This window comes from Vicia villosa, linkage group LG5 (genome assembly GCF_029867415.1).
Source record: "Vicia villosa cultivar HV-30 ecotype Madison, WI linkage group LG5, Vvil1.0, whole genome shotgun sequence".
NCBI lineage: Eukaryota > Viridiplantae > Streptophyta > Magnoliopsida > Fabales > Fabaceae > Vicia > Vicia villosa.
Window position 1 is genome coordinate 143,634,334 of NC_081184.1, and position 19,060 is coordinate 143,653,393.

At 33.2% G+C, this 19,060-nt stretch overlaps 2 protein-coding genes and 1 non-coding gene across 4 annotated transcripts; 2 read left to right on the top strand and 1 right to left on the bottom strand.

Moving 5' to 3' along the window:
• Positions 1 to 396: 396 nt before the first annotated feature.
• LOC131602910 (fatty acid amide hydrolase-like) lies at positions 397 to 4,483 on the top strand. 2 transcript variants are annotated; one of them, XM_058875131.1, is made up of 18 exons: positions 397 to 660; positions 809 to 915; positions 1,007 to 1,067; positions 1,160 to 1,480; positions 1,563 to 1,640; positions 1,722 to 1,869; positions 2,005 to 2,193; positions 2,280 to 2,351; positions 2,418 to 2,469; positions 2,589 to 2,660; positions 2,779 to 2,859; positions 3,025 to 3,125; positions 3,216 to 3,308; positions 3,397 to 3,465; positions 3,553 to 3,617; positions 3,701 to 3,762; positions 3,840 to 3,935; positions 4,176 to 4,483. In XM_058875131.1, exons 1-18 carry the CDS (start codon positions 561 to 563, stop codon positions 4,236 to 4,238), a joined length of 1,830 nt encoding a protein of 609 aa, XP_058731114.1. In that variant the 5' UTR covers positions 397 to 560; the 3' UTR covers positions 4,239 to 4,483. The 2 variants fall into 2 exon arrangements, with proteins under 2 accessions (XP_058731114.1, XP_058731115.1); XM_058875132.1 differs by having other exon boundaries at positions 398 to 660; positions 1,163 to 1,480.
• Positions 4,484 to 6,203: 1,720 nt separating this feature from the next.
• Positions 6,204 to 13,034, top strand: LOC131605650 (uncharacterized). Its single transcript, XM_058877983.1, has 9 exons — positions 6,204 to 6,268; positions 8,559 to 8,709; positions 8,793 to 8,894; positions 9,037 to 9,116; positions 9,235 to 9,256; positions 9,378 to 9,438; positions 10,247 to 10,317; positions 12,548 to 12,658; positions 12,739 to 13,034. The coding sequence occupies exons 1-9, from the start codon at positions 6,204 to 6,206 to the stop codon at positions 12,799 to 12,801; spliced, it is 726 nt and encodes a 241-aa protein (XP_058733966.1). The 3' UTR covers positions 12,802 to 13,034.
• A 2,835-nt stretch (positions 13,035 to 15,869) lies between these two features.
• On the bottom strand, positions 15,870 to 15,941 carry TRNAQ-UUG (transfer RNA glutamine (anticodon UUG)). Its single transcript has one exon. It is a non-coding gene; the product is annotated as a tRNA-Gln (tRNA).
• Positions 15,942 to 19,060: the final 3,119 nt, after the last annotated feature.

Here is a 19,060-nt window from a genome sequence, read left to right on the forward strand (position 1 = left end):
GATTGGGTGATAGTTTTTGCAATCCTTCATAAAAGACGGATAGATTCTATTTTCCGTTGTGTTGAAATACATCATATACCCTTTAATAAATATTTGTTAATAAATTCTAAATTTCTTATTTAAACACGTTTAATATTTTAGGTACTATCTCACCAATAATAATTAATTAAAAATGTAAGTAATTTTTTGAAGTTGTTGATTTTTCGAAAAGTGTAAAAATTGATCACATTATTGAGTCAATTAAATTAACAAACTAAATATTTTATATTAATGAAATAGAGTTTTTTTTATAAAAAAAAATTGAATTTGGAATCTTCTATGTATATATAAGCAGGAATAAGAATAGTAGGAGGAATATAAAGTTGAGTTCTTAGTTCTTTTCATGCAAAATGCTCATTGTTAATGAAAATGACATGTTTTCTAGTAGTTATCAATCCAAATCCAAATCAAAATCATCATTATGAAAATTAGGAATATATATACATCAAGTTCATCTATTTTGTTCATTTTTCCATTTTTCTATTCATCTTCTAAAGATTTACAAATTCCCTAGACTAATAATGGATTTCTTCAAAACCAAAGGTGCGGTTTACAAGCCTGTGAAAGATGTGAACTTAGGCCCTGATAGCACTGAATTCTATCTCCAAGCCAATGTTAAAGGTTCATAATCTATTCTTTTTTTTAATATATAAGTTTCTTGATTTGGATATGACATGAAATTATTGGTATAGTTTCTTTTGTAGAAAGGTTTTTATGATGTTTTTTTCGCTTTCTTAATTGTAATACTCAACAATCATGATCATGATAGCTCCGCGCATGGCTGGAATTTTGATCAAGATTTTCACTTGGTTTTTGGAGAGTATATTTGGAAATTTTCTGTTGTATATATTGAAGAGAAATAATCTTTTTCATAAGGTATGTTTTTCACAAAATTTTGTTCTGATTCAACTTTTTGAACTTTGAGAGACTAGTCAAGTTCTGAGTTTTTTTTGGTTTTAATTTGCAGCATATTACAAATGCAGATTTAGAAGAATCACCACTTTATGTTCCCTTACATCAATTTGAAGGTTTGTAAATTATTTTCAACTAGTTTCTTTCAATGATCATAGCTCAGATTTCTTTTCGTGTTAATGTGTTTATGATTTTGAGTTTAATCTAGCAGACCAGAAAGAACAAGAAGTCAAATGCTTGGATTCTGCTTTGACTTCACCAGAAAAAGTTCATCTTGCAATAGATTGTTTACCTACAACTTTAGAAAAACCAATTAATGGAACAAAGTCTTCGTTTAATCGGTGGACTGTAATGGACTATTTCAGAGCCTACACCTCACAAGATATAACACCAAACATTGTTGCAGAAAGATTTATAGCTTCTGTTAATGAATCTTCGAAACCTCCACTTCAAATGGGATTCTTCATCAACTACAATGTTGAAGATATACTGAGACAAGCCAATGAATCGACTCTTCGATATCAGAAAGGTACTTTATCGAAGCGATAGGACTTGTCTTCCAACCCTCTTCTGAGTTTTGATACTAATTTGGGGCATGTGGTTTTTTATAGGGGAACCTATCTCTGTGCTTGATGGAGTTCTTGTTGCCATCAAAGATGAAATAGACTGTTTACCATATCCTACTACAGGTAGTGCAAAATTTGAAATGTGTTCGCTCGTAAATTCTATTCACTTGACTCGAGTATTTTTAAACGGTGTCTGTCGTGTAGGAGGTACAAAGTGGCTGCACAAACAAAGGCCTTGTACGGAAGACGCTTGCTGTGTTAAGCGTTTAAGATTATGCGGCGCCATACTTGTTGGAAAGACTAATATGCATGAACTTGGCGCGGGAACTAGCGGTATAAATCCACATTACGGGTAAGAAACCATGAGTTATATATACTATAGTTCTTGTATTCACATTTTTGTTACATTTTTCGGTTTCTTGTCTACTAAGCTATAAAAAATGAATTAGTATTGACAAGAGCTTGGCTTTTTATTTACACTCCACAGGGCTTCTAGAAATCCATATGATGTCAATAGGATTGCAGGAGGTTCTTCTAGTGGATCTGCTTCGGTGGTGTCCGCAGGGTTGTGTCCTGTTGCTCTTGGTGTCGATGGGGGAGGTTCTGTAAGGATGCCAGCAGCACTTTGTGGTGTAGTTGGTCTAAAACCGACTTTTGGTCGTATACCTCATGACGGGTGAGTATTCAATTGAAATATACTTGGGGAGGATTGTCATTGTCATTGTGTAACGATATAGAATAACGATATTTTGTTACATTCAGAGTTCTTCCTCTAAACTGGACAGTAGGAATGGTTGGAATACTAGCGGGCACGGTTGAGGACTCATTGATCGCGTTAGTACTCGTCCTTACCATTTTTAAACATTGGTTTTACAGCTTCTAATATTTCAATATTTACAGTTATGCAGCAATCAGCGGTGAAATTCCGTCTCATCTGCCCTCTAGTTTGCCTGTAAGAACCAACTTGTTCTTTTCAAATTCCAAGTGATTTTGATCACTTATCAATTTCATAAAATACCGATTTTCTTGTGAATTTTTAAACTAATGAAATTATTTTAAGCAATACATTAGGCCAAGATAAATCTTCCACTGCTGCCTTTAACAAAGTCCTTATCAGACATCAAGTTGGCAAAGTATGGCAAGGTCAGAAATATCTTTTCACGTTTCGAATATACTTTTTTCGTTTTTTTATTCATATATTGGAAAAAGTAGGTTGTTACAACATTTGTTATGTCCTTTAACCACTAATTTCATAAATTAGTGGTTTGATGATTGTAGTGATGATGTCAGATTATGCTGTTCACATGCTCTAAGCAAGCTCCACGGTCGTTTTGGTTGGAAGGTACCGTAAAATATAGTCCAAACTTCATATTTCATAAGCGTTTGTCATATAAAGTATTTATGTATAAGCTATTCTGAACAAAACAGCTTCTAATAAAACCAATGTAACTTTCATTGAGTAAAGTGATTACTTACTAATCTGAAAATTTTGTTTTAAATATGCAAGATTGAAGATGTAACTTTACCAGAAATTGAAGAAATGCGCCTAGCACATTATGTAACAATTGCATCAGAATGTCACACTTCACTTGATTCCTTTCGAGATAAGTATGTAATTTTAAACCGTTGAGTTTATTCTTTATTTCCTCTAAATTAAGAGGAGTTATGATTACTGACATCATTGAATTACATCCGAAGAAATTTAGCCGAATTCGGATGGGATGCAAGAGTAGCAGTTAAGATCTATGGTGCTTTCAGCAGCATGGAGTATATTAAAGCTCAGAAGATGAGGTAATTTATGACTTAGTTTTCTCATTGAATGATATGAAAAATTACCTGCAAAAGGACTAATTCATAGTTACGCGTTTTATAAATACAGGAACCGTCAATTGCAGTTTCACAACAAAATATTCTCCGAAGCAGATGTCATTGTGTCGCCAACAACCGGGTTTGTTCCATTTTCTCAAACTCAACACATTTTTAATATGTAACAGTTTTTTTCTTGGGTTACATATGCCTAATACACATGTGACAGTGTGACTGCATACCAAATTCAAAATGATGCACTCAAGACTGGTGAACTCGACTATGTCAACGGAGGTAACAAACTAATATAACAAACCGACGTAACAAACTATCATAATTGTATTCATAGACTGATTCATTTGTGGCCATTATTTCAGCTGCACTCATTCGGTATTCCATAGCAGGAAACTTCCTTGGACTTCCTGCAGTCACTGTTCCGGTATAACCAATTATAGTCATGTTTTACACTCACTTGTCACATTACACTACTCACCTCAATCATGTTTTATGACACAGGTTGGATATGATAAATTGGGTTTACCAATTGGTCTTCAGTTTATAGGAAAGCCTTGGGCTGAAGCAACACTGATTCACTTGGCATTTGCAATGCAGGTAAATAAGTTCCTTGCGTTACAAGTTAATATAAATAAATTAAGTAGTAATCAAGGTTTTAAAAAACGCGCAACTGCGAATGTATCTAAAATATAGCAAAGCTGCTGTAACGTGACCACAACCGTAATTTAAAGCGCTGCTAAAAGCCTAAAACACAACATGTGTGACCACTAAATTTTGTTAATGAGTGGTGATCCACAATTTTATGAAACTAACATTATGATGTTGTTATGATCACAGACTATATGCTTGTCAGAATACAGAAAGCCAGCTATATTTTATGATCTGCTGAGAAAAAACTAAATAAATTCATTGTGGGCACAACAAGCATTGACCTGTCTATTCAAACAAAGCCAGAGGAAGAGTTATGTTGTCTTTGTTTAATTTGAAGGTAGTGGTTACTATGAAATTTTCAATGTTTCATCAATTGGAGAAATTTTATGTCCCACCACCTATTCAATTTCAGTACCAAGCATTGCATTTGTATTGGACAATTTGTTTTAAGAAATAAATAAACAAAGAAGTGGTTTGGTTGGATTTGAATGAAATCACGGTATTAGTTAATGGCCAATCATCATTCGTGTGATGTACAGTACCTTTCCAAACCATTAATTAGTTAGTTTGAAAATGGACCCTTGTGTCAAAACTCAAATGGTCCCTTTCTTTTATACCTAACTGTATTTCATTGTGTGAGTAAGATGTTTGAAATTTCTGTCTTGAAGTATTTTATTACATTACGGGGACAAAATTTATGAGTGTTTTTTCAATAATACTTCCACATAATCAACATCTAGAGTATTCAGTCCCACTGGTAAAAAAAACTTTAATTAAGTCCATTCATATATATGTTTTTCTTTTACTAAATGTCTGAATATCTTTTCACCTAGGTGTCAATCTCCTTTTCAATGAGTTAGGTAAAAAATTCACAGACACTTCTTATTTCACATATAGTCTGACTCGCGAAATATATGAAATAAGATATTTCTAACTAGTTATTTCGGTATTTGAAATCTAAAAATTCCTTACAATTAATCACGTGTTTTCCAAATATATCCAAATACGTCTCGCGACAATGAGAACAAATCTTATCAATAAAAAATAAAAGAATCATAAGACGATATCTAAGAATAGTACGGTACTTTATGTGACATATGTTGGGCTAATCAATTAATAAAAATAGGAAATTGCTTAACGCATCCTAAGAATTGCTTTCCCACCTTTGTGAAAAAAAATAAAATAACCCTAAAATTCGAAATGTATCTTCGGACGCACCTCAAACACATTTGTTCTTAAATCAGGACTTAAGGCTATGTGGAAAAAAATACGGATATGCATCTCCGAGTAACTTACGGAAATGCATCTCCGGACGTTGTTTAAATCAAAAGGGCGCCAGACCATTTGTCCTTCCTCACTTCTCAAAATACTCTCTCAAACTCCCAACCTCTCCACTCTCAAACTCTCTCAACTTACATTCTCTCAAACTCATTCAACTCACTTCAAAGTTTCTTCCATTAACATCAAATTGATCAAAGAGCTCACTCAACATCAAACTAAACTCACATTTGATAAGTTTTTGATGTTTCTAAACTTTTTTTATTTCTAAATACATTTGTAAAAATTGAGCATTCAATTAGGTAATAGGTAGTTTAAATATGTTATTTAACCGAACAATCTATTTGATAGGTAGTTTAAATGATCAATACATTATTTTGGATGTCTACATGGACTGCATTTCTGCCATGAACGTTCTTTTGAGATGCAGAACCTTACAAAGATGCATCTCTGAAATTTTCCAACATTTCGATTTCCAAAATCCAATGATGCATCTCTGAAATTTATTACTCTGATCATTGTGTTTCATATGTATGATGCTTGTTTGATTGACTTATAGACATTATGGCTGATAACCAAGATCAATTGAGGCATAGCAAAGTTGCGCCAAATGAATCAGTTCAGAGGGAAAAAAGTCGATCATCGCATGCACCTGTCGTTTCTAGCCCAGTTGATACGAAAGCATCAACTTCTAGGGTTCATGCATTTCCTCATTCGTCTTGCACAATAGATGCATTACCATTGACCTTACCACCATGATCGTTCTGTCGTTCAGAGCACACCTTTCGTGTATGACACTCATTCTTACAATGATAACACATAATTCCAGAAGTATCACCAGCATAAGATTTCTGCTGACCTTTACCCTTCATCTTTTAAACTTACCATATTTCTTCGAGGATTTCCCCTTAACGAACAAACCTTCACCAACAAACGATGGTTTATGCTGATTCCTCTCGTTCAAGTCCTTTTAGTACAAAACGGATTGAACTTTTTCAAAGGTCAAGGAATCTCTTCCATGCAAGAGAGTTTCTTTGAAGTGAGCATGATAACGTGGTAAAACACACATCAATAACAACAACACTTGATCTTCATCATCGATCTTGACATTAATATTTTCAAGATCAAGAATCAGCTTGTTGAACATATCCAACTGCTTAGCCAAGACTTTGCCATCACTCATATTGAATGAATACAAAGCTTGCTTCAAGTAGATGCGAGTGACCAACGATTTGGTGATGTACAAACTTTCGAGTTTCTTCCACACACCCGCCGTCGTCTTCTCCTTCGAAACCTGTCGGAGAACCTTATCACCAAGGCTCATTGCGATGGCGTTGTGGGATTTCTCTATCATCGTTGTTTTCTCCTTCTTCGTTCACAGCATCCATGGTTGTGGCTACCTTCAACGCTTCTAGAAAACCCTGTCGAATCAATAGGAATTGCATCTTCAAGCGACACAAACTGAAATCATTCACACCGGTGAATCTCTCAATCTCATACATCGTTAATGACAACTTCTTCTCCAGGCTAACCGCACCAATTTGTTGTAACGGAGTGCCGTCCAGAATAAACCAAAATTATGAGAAAGATTAAGTTTTTTGGACAAACACAAGAAATCCTATTAGGTTTTCACGAATGAGAAAGAAGAGAAAAGAAGAAAACTAGGATTGGTTATAAGTGTTTTACTATTCACTTACTCAATAAGGGTTTAAAGATTACAAGTGAATAACAACAATCAACCTTCTCAACAACTTAGAGAACTAGTTTATTTATAAACTACTAAGGGTATGTTTGGTTCAACGGAGAGGAGGGGAGGGGAGGAAATTTAATAGAGGGGAGGGGAAGGGAGGGGAGGGAATTTAACTAAATATATGTTTGGTTCAAAGAAGGGGAGGGATTTTTACCAACATGTATGTTTGGTTCACAAGGGGAGGGGAGGGATTTTAAAATTAAATTACCTTTTTATCCTTATAAATATTATTATTTGTTCTTCGTAAAAATAATTCTAAATAACAATAGTATTGAGTAAATTTCCCCAAATAAAAACTTGTTATCTTGATGATTCATCTAACCCAATAAAACAATTTCTATAATTAAAAATACATAAAAATAATGTTAAAAAAATTGGACAAATAATATTAAACTTAAAATCTTTATTTATAACATAAACATAATATATTTGCATGTTATTATTATTATTATTATTATTAGTATAATAAAAAAAATCCTATTACTATCATATATAATAAATAAGAATTCATATAAGGATGTTATTATTATTAAAAAACAACATAATATCAAAAAAGAAAATTCAACAAATTAAAAAGGAAAAAATTCACCTGAGAACAACAAGACTCAAATAGCAACCGCAATGAAACGTCAAATAACATAGAAAAATCTAATCTTTAATAATTCAATAAGGACAATATTGAAATTAAAAAAAAAAATTGAGAATAAAATAGAAAAAATAATAAAATTTGGATTAATGAATCATCCCTCCCCTCCAAATCCCCCCATTTGGAGGGAGCAAAAAGTGACTCTAGGAGGAAATTTGCTCTCCTCCCCTCTCATCCCCTTCCCTCATAAAAAATGAACCAAACACATTTATTTATAAATATTCCCTCCCCTCCCCTCCATCTACTTCCAACCAAACGGACCCTAAGCTAACTTAAACAATTGGATTAAACAAACTATCCCAATTCGATAGACTAACAATCCTAGGATTTTGACTATTGGATACTTGAGCGTACTTCGACTACAACATGTAGGACTTCAACATTAATATGTGAACAAATTTCGACAATATGTTTAAACTCTATCGAAACAAAAAACTACGACCCAACCAATATTTTACTAACAATTTTAGAATAAAATCAAGTTAACCAAAAAGTGGCCAAATCAATCTTTTATTGTAAAGATCCCTAACGTAACATTGCGAACAGTGAATAACGAACTGAATACTGAACTAATGAACTGAGTATTGAAAAACCCTAACCCTCGTAATCGAAGATTGGGAAAGCAAAATCAGAATTCAAGGTCATAAAATCACATTTTGATTATTAGTTTTTTCGTTTTTCGCTCTGTTTATTATGTTTCTGTGTTTCTGCTGTTATCCGGAAGGTTGATGGATTATGTAGCTGACTAACAATTAGAGAAACCACAGCTTTCTATTCAATATTCATCATTATACTTAAAATCAATTGTTAATAATAATCGTTTTATCATCAAAGAGCTTAAGTTTTACTCTTGATTCATAAGACATGTTAATGACTTTTTTTTTTGGCCATATAGGTTGAATTATAAGAAAGTTAGTTTCTCCGAGGATGAAGGAGAAGATGCCGATGAAATTCAGCCAGGAATTACTAAATTCACCGAAGGTTGTAAAGCATTCAAGATGGCCTTCAAGAGTATTATACAGAAGAGTGTTTCTGATGACTTGTTGGTAAGTTAGGTGATCATACAACATGCTAATGTTTATTGGAGAATTAGAAGATTGGTATTTTTTAAACTTGGACAACTCTATAGGGTCCGGTATTGTCGGCACAAAAGAATCTTGTTATAGAAAAGCTTGCGGAAGAGGAGGCAGAGCGCAAGGTCAAGGGAGAAGCAAAAAAGGAAAAGCTGATGGTAATTTTAAATTTCAAGTTGATTGATTTTATTGAATATCCCAAATAGTACTAAAACTTATGTGTATCTCCAGTTTTCATAGCGCAAAATATTATCTATCTGGTAATCCGTCTGACAATTTCTATCTCATTGGTTGTTACAGCTAGCTGAAAAGGGACATGTCAAGCCTGCTACTTATTTGGACTCGCACGAAAAGTTTCTAATAAGTGTAGCAACCAAAGGAGGTAGATGAGCTGCTTTTTCTTTTAAATAGAGGTCTATTTTATTTTTGTTAGTGACTTTCATTTCCTCTTACTGATTTGACTGTTGTTACGAACATGGACTACTTCCGATTTCTTTCGGTGGTCAAGCTGTTCAATGCTGTAAGTCTGTCTTAACATATAATAAGCAAATTTTGTTTCATCATAATTTTGCACTTCTCTCTCTTTCTTTTGATGTATCTTTAGCATTGTTATATCAAAGTGATTGTTACACCGGTTTCAGGTCAACAAGGCACAAGTTGCTCAGAAAGGACTGGACCCCTCAAAGAATAGGGATGCCAAAGGTAAGTTGTTGCAACAACAAAATGTGTGACATCAGAAAAGTTCAAGTTAGTCGTCCACCTGTAGAATAACTGAATCAAATAATGGAAAAAAAATCTCATTTGGGGGATTAATTGTTTCAGTTTATATAGTATACAGGGGAACTTAGCACAATGTCTTTTGTCAAACAAGCTCAGTTTTATTGATTTTGTCAGTGTTATTTAATAGTGGTGCAATAACATTATAGCGTAGTGGATTTTGAAGAATTCATAAATGAAAAGCGTGACGCTATCCTTGTTTATCTATTAGGGCCTTCGGCCATAGCGGCTGTAACTTCAATACTAGAAAAGAGAATTTTATGTTTTTTAAAATAGATAACTCAAGAGTCCGAATATTATTACTCCTATAATCACCGTAATACTTAAACCTCTCAAGCATGTATGTGTGGTATTTGCAGTAGTTTGTATAGTTTCCATTTCTTTAAATAGCTATGTGAGTTTGGATATTTGCCTGCAATGATATCTGGTATTCCACGCAGTAGATTTTTGGTGGTCCACTATTTTCCACGCTCCACTGTTAGTAACACTGATTTTTGTTTATGATGACTGTGTCAACTATTTGTTCATGATATCATGCTATAAGTACCAGAGGAAAAGGTTAACCATTAATCTATTTCGTATATAACTGTTGAAAAATGAGCAGTTGTAACTTGGAACCATACTACTCCCCCAAATGAATCCATCCGTGTCAGAGTTTTGTGTTTAGCTTTTAATCTAGTTCTTACTTATCTGTTTTATTATTGTGGTTCCTAATATATTCAACATGTGGCAGAGTTAAGAAAACGCACCAAAGAAGCCTTCTTTTCAGAGTTAGGGAAGCCAGCAGTTGGCACCTCTGTAAAGGTGATTGTTACAACTGGTTCTCTTTCAGTCAGTTTTTCATTGAAAGTCCTTTTTTGATGACAACATAGGTATGTTCCTAGTAATGTAAGAAATTGAGAGCTGGAACAAATTTGAATTTCTTTTTCAAAATCCTAATTCATAAATTTATACTCTTAAGTGAGCTATAAATTATGTTGGAAATAGAAAAAATACATTGTATGTTTTCCATTAAAAAGAGCATTTAAGTTTTAGGTTCATGTATATTTAGATTCATGCATTTAGGAAGTTGGACTATTATTTATTTCTCCTAGTAAACATAATATGTAATTAATTATATAGTGTATAAATATTATGGATGCTGAGTGCTTTACTCACTCAAGCACATTCAGAACACTCTGATTTCTATTTCTCACATGGTATCAGAGCCTATCGATCGGACCATGGGCCGCCCACCATTAATATCCACGCACCAAGCCCAAAAGAGTGCTGGGCGTGAGGGGGTGTATTAGGAAGATCCTAAAGTCCCACATTGGCTAGAGATAGAGCTTTCGAAGAATATATATAGAGGGACACTCCTCACCTTACCAACCGGTTTTGTAAGGATGAGTTTGGCCTAAAGCAATCACCTCGAGCATGGTTTGGAAGATTCACTAAGGTTATGACATCCTTGGGGTACAAGCAAAGTCAAGGGGATCACACCTTGTTCATCAAACACTCGCCACAAGGGGAAGTAACAGTTTTGTTAGTATATGTGGATGACATTATAATGACTGGAGATGATTGGAAGGAGCAACAGATCTTGAGTCATTGTTTGGCTAAGGAGTTTGAAATAAAAGCTCTTGGAAAGCTGAAGTACTTCTTGGGAATCGAGGTGGCACATTCCCGAAAAGGCATTTTTATATCACAACAAAAATACATTACAGATTTACTCAAAGAGACAGGAAAAACAGCGTGTAAACCAGCGAGCGTTCCTATGGATCCAAATCTTAAATTGGGTAATACAGAAGAAGATGTTGCAGTAGATAAAGAAATGTATCAACGTCTAGTTGGGAGATTAATTTACTTGTCTCACACTAGACCTGATATTGCATATGCTGTAAGTATGGTTAGTCAGTTCATGCACTGTCCTAAAGAGATCCATTTACAAGCAGTTCATAGAATCCTGCAGTATCTCAAGGGAACTCCAGGAAGAGGAATTTTGTTCAAAAGAAATGGAAATACAACACTTGAGGCCTACACTGATGCAGACTATGCAGGATCAATTGTTGATAGAAGATCCACTACAGGGTATTGCACCTTTCTTGGAGGAAATCTTGTGACTTGGAGGAGTAAGAAGCAAAATGTAGTAGCACGTTCTAGTGCTGAAGCTGAATTTCGAGCCATGGCACAAGGCATTTGTGAATTACTTTGGCTTAAAATTATTTTAGAAGATTTGAAAATCAAATGGGAAGGACCCATGAAGCTCTACTGTGATAATAAGTCAGCTATCAGTATAGCACATAATCCAGTTCAACATGATCGAACTAAGCATATTGAGGTTGATAGACACTTCATTAAGGAGAAGCTTGACAGTGGGCTGATTTGCACCCCATATGTGTCCTCACATGGGCAACTTGCGGATATTCTCACTAAAGGATTGAGTTGCTCAAATTTTGAACGAATTATATCCAAGCTGGGAATGGAGAATACTTATTCACCAGCTTGAGGGGGAGTGTTGGAAATAGAAAAAATACATTGTATGTTTTCCATTAAAAAGAGCATTTAAGTTTTAGGTTCATGTATATTTAGATTCATGCATTTAGGAAGTTGGACTATTATTTATTTCTCCTAGTAAACATAATATGTAATTAATTATATAGTGTATAAATATTATGGATGCTGAGTGCTTTACTCACTCAAGCACATTCAGAACACTCTGATTTCTATTTCTCACAAATTAGTTTGAGATGAAACGTGTTTAATTTGATATATTGTTGTTTTTATTAGGTCTTCTACTTCAAAATTATTCCATTTTATCTGATAGACAAATTGTCAATTGTCAAACTGGTTAAACTTTGATATATTATATTCCATCTTAGTACACACTGCTCTCATCGAAGGAGTAAAAGAATAAGATAGATGTTATAGATCTACACTACTATGTTTAATACAATACTAATTTTCTTTGTATAAACTGCTGCAAGTGTTTTTTGAATGAGAAAACTTCCATTTATTGTCTAATTATCTAATATTTTGGATTTTGGATTTGCAGGCTATTGCAAGCACAAGCAATGTAGAAGGTGAACAACCTTCATGGGCTCCATTACGAGATAATTATATGCTGACAAGTTCAAGAATAAAGGATTGGGACAAAAACATGGCTGTAAGTATCTTTTGAAGTTACGAGATAACTATGTTGCTATGATCCAGCTACATTGCACTCATCGTGTTGCTCAACTGCAGGGTAAAAATGAATCGGATGACAATGAAAATATTTCCGAAGATAGCAGTTCCAATGAAGATTAAGGTTTTGAAACTTGAGAAAGCAGCATTGGGTGTTTCTAGTGGGTCAATCAGTCAGATTTTGAATATTGTGTTCCATTTCTGTTCATTTGGTTAGTAACAAATGGACTAGGGCAAACTTGATGGCTGATTGATCGATAGGCCGTACTTTGGTATAAGTCTCCAATTTTTAATATGTTAACTGAACCGAATTGACTGAACTTGATGAATATAGTTTCTTTCGCATTATTATCCAATTGTTAGGAATATGATTCTCTGTAGTTATAGACTATTATTTTTAATGGAAGAATGTTACTGTGTTTGTTTGATAATTTGAGTAACAATACACTGCATAATGAAAAATCTGGGTACTACCCATAAATGGGGTTTCTTTACATCATGGTTTGCAGAAGCAGATAACATAAATATGCAATCTTTGACGATGGCTCCTATATCTGTCTTTGATGATGCAATCTTTAATTTGTATGCACTATCACTGTAAAATAGTTTGCACGTATAATCAATCACATCTCGCCACATTCATGGATAAATTTTGGAAACTAGTATAACAAACTGGCATAATAGAGAGAACGTGTAACAAACTGTCATAATTAAAGTGAGTAGTGACAGTAATCTTAGCTGTGCATGCTACTTATAAAGATGTTGGTGACATAAAATCTGATTCGTTTTTCACCATGATTTCAGCTGCACTTATTCGGTATTCCATAGCAGGAAACTTCCTGCTGTCACTGTTCCGGTATAACCGATTATATTCATCCTTTACACTTAAGTTTGTTACATTACACTTTAATAGCAACAATTTTTTGAAAAATCTCAGCCCAATCAGTTTCACTACTCAAACATTGCATTTCTATACTTTTTAAGACAATTTATTTAACAAATAATTAAATAAAGAAGTAGTTCGGTTGGATTTAATTGAAATCACGGAATTAATTAATGGACAATCATCATTCGTGTGATGTACAGTACCTTTTCAAACATTAATTAGTTAGTTTGGAAATGGACCCTTGTGTCAAAAACTCAAATGGTCCCTTTCATTGCATAAGTATGATGTTTGAAATTTCTGTCTTAAGTTATGTTATTTTATTAGAATCCTAAGACAAAATTTACAAGTTTTTTTTTTCAATAATATTAACACATTATTAAATGTCTATCTAATTGCATGTCAACCACTGCAATATTTTCATTATAAAAAACTATTGCATTTAATCTTTGCCAAGCAAACTTCTCCAATTAACGACTATTTTAGTCTTTTTTCAATGATGAGTATTTTAGTAGAAAGAATCTCAACTCATTTCATTTATAAATACCGAAACAATTCAGAAGTTGGAGGAAAAAAGAATCTCAACTCATTTCATTTATAAATACCGAAATAATTCAGAAGTTGGAGGAAAAAAGAATCTCAACTCATTTCATTTAAAATTAATTATGGCAAATGCTCATTGCACCTTTATGCCTTCTCTCACACCACCTCAAAAAGACTATAATATTTTTAATATTCAAATATGTATTTTCAAATGCACTTTTTTTTCACGTTCAAATGAAGTAAAATTGGTGAGAGATCTTATTATGTAAAAATATTGATTTTGAGATGTATTTCCGTATGAATAAAATGTAGATTCAGAGATGTATCTCGAAATTCCTCTTAATTCGAACAATCTAGATATGCATATGTCAGGTAGATCAAAGCAAAAGCAACTATGGCATAATGCAATTCAAATAACATTAGATTAACTCCAAAATAAATATGTATACATTACATAAATGTAACATTATATGCTATTAAAAACAGGTCATTTGGAACGTCACAACATTCTCATAACATCGACGGCTGATCTTCGAATCATCGCATCCACTTCAATCAGACTCTATGTTGAGTAACGATAAAAGGTATTCCACATCACCTTCAAATCATCAGTTGTCTTCAGTTCGAGCAATGTGAATTGTAGTTTCCCTTTGTTGCCTATCAAGAGTGAACGATACTCGACTTGACAACTCTTCAATTTTTTGAATATACAAGAGGGGATCTGAAGACAACTGTTTTGTTTTAATAAACAAGGGGGGTCTGAAGATACATCTCCGGATCTATAAAAAAATTATTCAGAAACCAGAAACATAGTTATGCAGGATAGAATGTTAAAAACAAAAGTTATCCACAAAATGTCACCCAATTTAATATCATATTATGTGGTTTGTTACTATAAAAAAAAATGTCGCACTATTGTGGTTCAATCTTCAACCTCTTACTATTAAAATGTCGCACCCAATTTTATCAATCCATTGTCATTTGTCAATAGTATCTTACTATTAAAACTATTATTTTGTCAATAATTTTTCATTAATTTTAAAATAGATTTGTAGACAAGTTTTAAACTAATTATTGTTAAAATAGTAGTGCATAATTCCACTATAAAATCTATGTATTCTTGATTGAATTATAATTTTCTAACATTTGATAAGATTTTTGTGTATTTTATATTTTTCGTGAGAATTTAAGAGTTAAGTTATTAAGCTCTATTAAACAATTTCACTTCACTCTCATATAGCTAATCTTTATCATAAATGCACTAATAACTATAATTATGCATTCAAACATTAAGAGAAAAAACTCCTTCTATCACTTTTATTTTTATGGTCTAACTAATTTTACTACTATATAATTATAATTATCGTCTATTACTTCAATCTATAATGAGCCACTTTATCATTGAACTCAATATTTAACCTATTATTCAAGTGTGAATTGAGTTTAAAAAAAAGACATCAAAGATGAGAATAAAGAGTAACTGAATATATTGTAATTTTTCAATGTGTACTTTACAATACAACAGACATTTATTTAAAAAAGAAACAAATAGGTAATTAATTAGTCAAAATTGAACACCCTTAACAATTTTTAGCCTCACTCAGTAATAAGAGCAATAGAAATATGGACATAAAAAGAAGTGAACACAGAACATCCACTAAATATAATGAAATGTCATAAATAAGGAAATAATTACCATGAGTGCTTAAGCCCCAGAATGGCCAGAAGAAGTAGCGTGTTAGCAAAAATATGATTTTGAAAAAGAAGGTCCTACCGGGAGTCGAACCCAGGTCGCAGGATTCAAAGTCCTGAGTGCTAACCACTACACCATAGAACCCTTGATGACGAATCTTCCCAACTGTATTAATATATACATAATTTCTGAACAAGGTTCTAAACTGAATCTCACACGTTAATTACAATTACAAATTCTCTACTAAGGATTTTGTACCTTTAACAAAACTAGTTATCCATTTTCTTTTTACTGGAAAACATACATTTGCTCTAGATCCTCCTCGTCTAGAAGTTAAGAAGTTATTCAATTTTGGATTTAACACTACATTCTAACCAAAAAAGTTTAGTCCATATCTTGTTAGGATTTGAAATTGGAAAATGTATCGAGTCTAATAAAAGATTCATTTTATTTTAAATATATTTTAATGTTAAATTCTTCATTATAATTTAGTCTATTGTTTTTAATCTGATAAAAAAAATGGATGATTGAGCATATAGATAGGTCTATCATACCTAAATAATTTAAGAAAAATAATTTTATTTAAAAAATGATTCAGCAGAGTTTGTTCAAAAGTTAACTTCTAAATACTATAAAAAATTGTAGATAAATTCGCAACAAATATTAAAACTTCACGTAATTTCTGCATAATTTGCTCTAGAAATAGTATAACATTTAAGAAAATTACAACAACTTCCTAAATTTTACCTGCGAATTTTTTTCATGAAATTTAGCTTTTTGGAAATTAATTTCTAAACACAGCTTATATAAAGGAGTTTTTATGGAAATTGACTTTCGAACATTACTTGTAGAAAAAAATCGTAGGCATATCTTTGAAAATTAAATATTAGTAAAAGCATGTGAAACTTGTTTAGAAAAAATTTGGGGAGCTGACATATTGAATAGATATTTTTTAATATTGAATTTCAGACATATTGGGTCTATTGATTAACCCCTAAATTTTAATTAAAAAAAGGGTCATATGAAAAGAAAAAAAAAAGGTTTCATATACTAAAATTGGTTGGGTATTACTTCTCCCATCTTTAGTGGTGGGCAAGTATTCTATGAAAATCTGAGAAATGCCCCCTTTAAATTCTTTACATCAAATTAATGTGTAATTAGCAACTTCTTCATTTTTGTCTGATTTAGTCTAGATTTATATCTCCGAAATAATCTCATATGCATATTAATTCTAATTGAGTCACGCCTATTTTATTATAATTTAGTCCGAAAATATATGATATTATTTAATTTGTTAAAAAATGAAATAAATATTTATATTTTGATATTTTTAATAATATATTTTTTTTAAATGACTTTAGTAAAATTTTAATTTTTAGATTGTGTAAATTATTGAAGAGTAATTCAATATTCAGAAGATGGACTGATCTTCTGATGGTTACTCAGAAGATAGTATTGACCAGAAGATGTTATCTGGGTCCCATTAGCTTAGCTGTTTAGTAGTAAGGGTACTTTAGTATTTTTGTAGTACTGTACTGTTTGTACCTTAGACTTGTTCACTAAGTTTACTGTTTTAGGGCTTATGTGGCAAGATTTTCTTTTCTTATAAATAGCCTTGTAATAGCTATCATTAATAGTAGAATACAACATTTATTCTCTCATCTCTTTTGCGCCGTTATTCCTTTATTCTCTTTGTCACCATCTTTATTCATTGTGCACCAACAATTGGTATCTAGAGCTCCGGTTCCAAACACAGGGAAACACGAGTGAACGTGAGTTTGTGTAACTGTGTGATTGATTTTGTTTCTGGGAAACAAAGTTGTGTTGAATCACATTTTTCTTGGTTGTTTGTGGGTTGGGAAACACTGTGTGAGTGTGAGTGAAATCTGTTTTTGTCTGCACAAGTTTAAAGATGAGTGGAATCAACTTGAATACCAAACTTCCAGTTCTTGATGGTAAAAACTGGAATAGATGGATGATTCAAATGCGTGTATTATTTGGTGCTCAAGATGTTTTAGATCTTGTCACTAGAGGATATGTTCCGGTTGCAGCGGATGCAACGGAAGAACAAAGAGAAGCGCAGAGAGAAACGAACAAGAGAGATCAAAAGGCGTTGTTCTTCATCCATCAGTGTGTGGATGTGAATGTGTTTGAGAAGATTTCTGATGCTATGACGTCTAAGGAGGCGTGGGATATACTGGTCAGGTGTTACGGTGGTGACGTATCAGTAAAGAAGGTGAAACTTTAATCCCTGAGAAAGCAATATGAGAATCTCAACATGAAGAACAATGAGAAAGTCTCTGAGTATATCTCTAGAGTGATTGTGATCACTAATGAGATGAAGGCTTGTGGAGAAACTCTTTCTGAACAAGTAATCATAGAGAAGATATTGAGGTCACTTACTCCTCAATTTGATTATATTGTTGTATCCATTGAACATTCTAAAGTTTTGGAAACCATGAGAATAGAAGAGTTGCAAAGCAGTTTAGAAGCACAAGAGTTGCGTCTGACTGAGAGAACTTCTGAGAGAGAAGTTGAGCAAGCTCTGAAGGCTTCTTTTGTCAAGAAGGACCAGAAGCATAGACGTGGTGATAGATTCCAGAAGGAAGCCTCAACTTCTGATGAGAAGAGATATCAGAAGGGAAAGGATAAGAAGAAAGTTCGATGTTACTGTTGCAAACAGTTTGGCCATTTTGCTAGAGACTGTTTGGCAAACAAAGGAAGGAGATCAGAAAAAGCAAATATAGCCAGAGGAGGTTCAGATGATGAACCTGTGCTATTGATGGCTTCAGAGTCTGACGAAAGACGTTCGTCAGAGTGGTGGTATATGGACACTGGGTGTTCAAATCACTTGACTGGAAACAAACAATGGCTGATAGACTTTGACTCTGAAAGGAGGACAAAGATCAGATGTGCTGATGATAAGTACCTATATGCAGAAGGTATGGGAAATGTCAAAGTCAAAGTGAAGAATGGAAAGACTGTTCTGATTAAAGACGTTTGGTATGTTCCTGGAATCAGAAGCAATCTGATGAGTGTGGGTCAGCTCATTGAGAAAGGTTTCTCAGTTGTTATGAAGAATAACCTCTTGAAGTTGTATGATTCCAATCAGAAGTTGATTATGCAATCTGAACAGGGAAGCAACAGAACATTCAAGGTGAATGTAGAAACAGCTGAAACAGAGTGTCTGAGTGCTGAAGGCTCAGAAGGTGATAGTAAGCTGTGGCATAAGAGGTTGGGGCACTTGAACTATAGAAGTCTGG

What these genes read in the sequence shown, in the direction of transcription:
- LOC131602910 (XM_058875131.1), top strand. Translation starts at nt 561, where the DNA reads ATGGATTTCTTCAAAACCAAAGGTGCGGTTTACAAGCCTGTGAAAGAT. An exon ending in CTTGATTCCTTTCGAGATAA is followed by an intron (nt 3,126 to 3,215) that starts GTATGTAATTTT and finishes TTACATCCGAAG; the next exon opens with AAATTTAGCCGAATTCGGAT. An exon ending in ATTAAAGCTCAGAAGATGAG is followed by an intron (nt 3,309 to 3,396) that starts GTAATTTATGAC and finishes TTATAAATACAG; the next exon opens with GAACCGTCAATTGCAGTTTC.
- LOC131605650 (XM_058877983.1), top strand. Translation starts at nt 6,204, where the DNA reads ATGGTTTATGCTGATTCCTCTCGTTCAAGTCCTTTTAGTACAAAACGG. An exon ending in CGGATTGAACTTTTTCAAAG is followed by an intron (nt 6,269 to 8,558) that starts GTCAAGGAATCT and finishes TTGGCCATATAG; the next exon opens with GTTGAATTATAAGAAAGTTA. An exon ending in ATTGGGACAAAAACATGGCT is followed by an intron (nt 12,659 to 12,738) that starts GTAAGTATCTTT and finishes GCTCAACTGCAG; the next exon opens with GGTAAAAATGAATCGGATGA.